At 57.4% G+C, this 2,457-nt stretch overlaps 1 protein-coding gene across 1 annotated transcript in view; it reads left to right on the plus strand.

Moving 5' to 3' along the window:
* TAPBP (TAP binding protein) overlaps window positions 1-2,108 on the plus strand; it is a gene marked incomplete at its 5' end in the record, with an annotated part of 4,188 nt that extends 2,080 nt beyond the window's left edge. Inside the window, 2 exons of the mRNA XM_026063968.1 lie at window positions 2-164; window positions 1,720-2,108. Of these exons, the coding sequence (XP_025919753.1) occupies window positions 2-164; window positions 1,720-2,072 (516 nt within the window). The remainder of the gene's footprint in view (window position 1; window positions 165-1,719) is intronic.
* Window positions 2,109-2,457: the final 349 nt, after the last annotated feature.

Raw genomic sequence — 2,457 nt, forward strand, 5'->3', positions numbered from 1 at the left:
CGTGGCCCGGGAGGGCGCCGAGCTGCTGCTGGGGACGGCGGGCGACGTCACCGAGGTCTCGCTGCGCCTCCGGCCCCTCGCCGTGGCCCACGAGGGCACCTACATCTGCACCGTCTACCTGCCCCACTTCCACGCCCAGCAGATCCTGCGGGTCCGCGTCCTCGGTGAGCGTCCGCGGCCCCGTAAGGGGGGGAAGCAGCTCCGGCGGCCCCTATAGGGAGACGCGGACCGGGCTATAGGGGCTATTTTGCAACCAGGCCATGAGGGCTTTATCATATAAACCCGTATGGACTGTAAATGATGAGTCCGTAAGCTCCTATAGACCTTAGGAAGGTGGGACCAGGTTCTGAAGAACATCTTAGATCYATCTCCAGCATCCCTCAGTCCCTATAGAAAGAAAAAGAGCTGGCTATAGGGACTATTCTGCAACCAAGCCATGAGAGTTTTATCATATCAACCCATATAGACTGCAGATGATGAGTCTATAAGCTCTTATAGATCCTAGGAAAGTGGAACCAGGCTTTAAAGAACATCTTAGACCCATCTTCAGCATTCTTCAGTCCCTATAGAAAAAGAAAGAGCAGGCTATAGGGGCTATTTTGCAACCAGACCATGAGGGCTCTATCAGGTTGATCCATATGGACTGTAGCCGATGAGTCCATAAGCTTCTATAGACCCTAGGATGGTGGAACTGGGCTCCAAAAGGCCTCTTAGACCCATCTACAGCCCCTATAGAGAGAGAAGGAGCAGGTTATAGGGACTGTTTTGGAACTGAGCCATATGGGCTCTATGGGACTCATCCATATGAGTTGTATCTGATGGGTCCATGAGCTCCTGTAGACCACAGGAAGGTGGAAGCAGGCTCCAAAGGGTGTTTTGGAGCCATCTCCAGCATCTTCCAGTCTTTATAAAGAAATGGAGCCAGCTATAGGAACTATTTTGCAACCAGACCATAAGAACTCTATCGTATCAGTCTATATGGCCTGTAGGTGGATCCACGAGTCCTTATAGACCCCAAGAGGGTGGGAGTGGGTTCCAAAGCGTGTCTTGGAACCATCTCCAGCATCTTCCAAACCTTATAAAGAGACAAGGACCAGGCTGTAAGAGAAGTTTGAAGACCCGAGCTATAAGGGTTCTGTCAGGCTGGACCATATGGGCTGTATCAGACCGCTCCATAACCTCTTATAGACCTCAGGAGAGATGGGACCAGGCTCCAAAGGACATCTTGAACCTGTCTCCAACATCCCTTAGCTATAAGGAGGAAAGGACCAGGCTATAGGGGCTGTTTTGGGACTGGACRGTGATGGATCTACCAAACTCTTCCATAGGGGCTGGATTAGACCAGTCCATACCCTTCTAAAGCCTATAGGGGGTTAGAAGCAAGCTCCAAGAGCATGTTGGATCCATCTCCAGCATCATCCGGGCCCTATAGAGAGGAAAGAGCTGGTCTATAAGGGCTGTATGGAGATTGAGCCATAAGAGCTTTGTTGGACTGGTCCATATGGGCTGCATCAGGCTGGTCCCCAACCTCCTATAGACCCCAGGAAGGTGGGAGCAGGCTCCAAAGGCATCTTGAAGCCATCTCCAGCATCATCCGGTCCCTATAGAGAGAAAAGGGCTGGGCTATAAGGTCTATAGTGGACTGGGTYGTTACATCTGGGGGGCTGGGACATGGTGGTCCATACGTCCCCCACCTCTATGGCCGACGTCCCCGCGCAGAACCACCCAAGGTGACGCTGCTGCCCAACCCGCTGGTGGTGGCCCCGGGCTCGGCGGCGGAGCTGCTCTGCGACATCTCGGGCTACTACCCGCTGGACGTGGCGGTGACGTGGCAGCGGCAGGCGGGGGACACGGGCRTCCCCCTGCCCCTGCGGGACACCTGGACCTCGGGCCACTACCTGGGTCCCAAYGGCACCTTCAGCCGCCGCAGCGGCGCCCGCCTGTCCCCTGCCCAGCTCCACCACGGGGACACCTACGCCTGCGTGGTGACCCACGTGGGGCTGCCCACCCCACTCCGTGTCACCGTGCAGGTCCAGGTGGCTGGTGAGTGGGGACGGGCTTGGGGACGCTGAGGACCAGGGAGCAGGAGGCACCGGGATGGGGTTGGGGACACCGGAGGATGAGGAGGACCAGGGTTGGGGACACTGAGGGGTGCCAGGAATGGGACTGGGGGGACCAAGGGACATTGGGACCAGGGTTGGGAGGGACCAGGGGACACCAGGACCATGGTTGGGGAGGCCAAGGGACACCAGGACCAGGGTTGGGAGGGACCAGGGGACACCAGGACCACGGTTGGGGACACTGGGAGGTGCCAGGATGAGGCTGGGGAGGTCAAGGGACACCAGGACCAGGGTTGGGGACACTGGGGGGTACCAGGACTGGGACTGGGGGGACCAAGGGACATTGGGACCAGGGTTGGGGGGGACCAGGGGACACCAGGACTGGAGTTGGGGACAC

Source organism: Apteryx rowi, unplaced genomic scaffold (genome assembly GCF_003343035.1).
Source record: "Apteryx rowi isolate R43461 unplaced genomic scaffold, aptRow1 scaffold_2052, whole genome shotgun sequence".
NCBI lineage: Eukaryota > Metazoa > Chordata > Aves > Apterygiformes > Apterygidae > Apteryx > Apteryx rowi.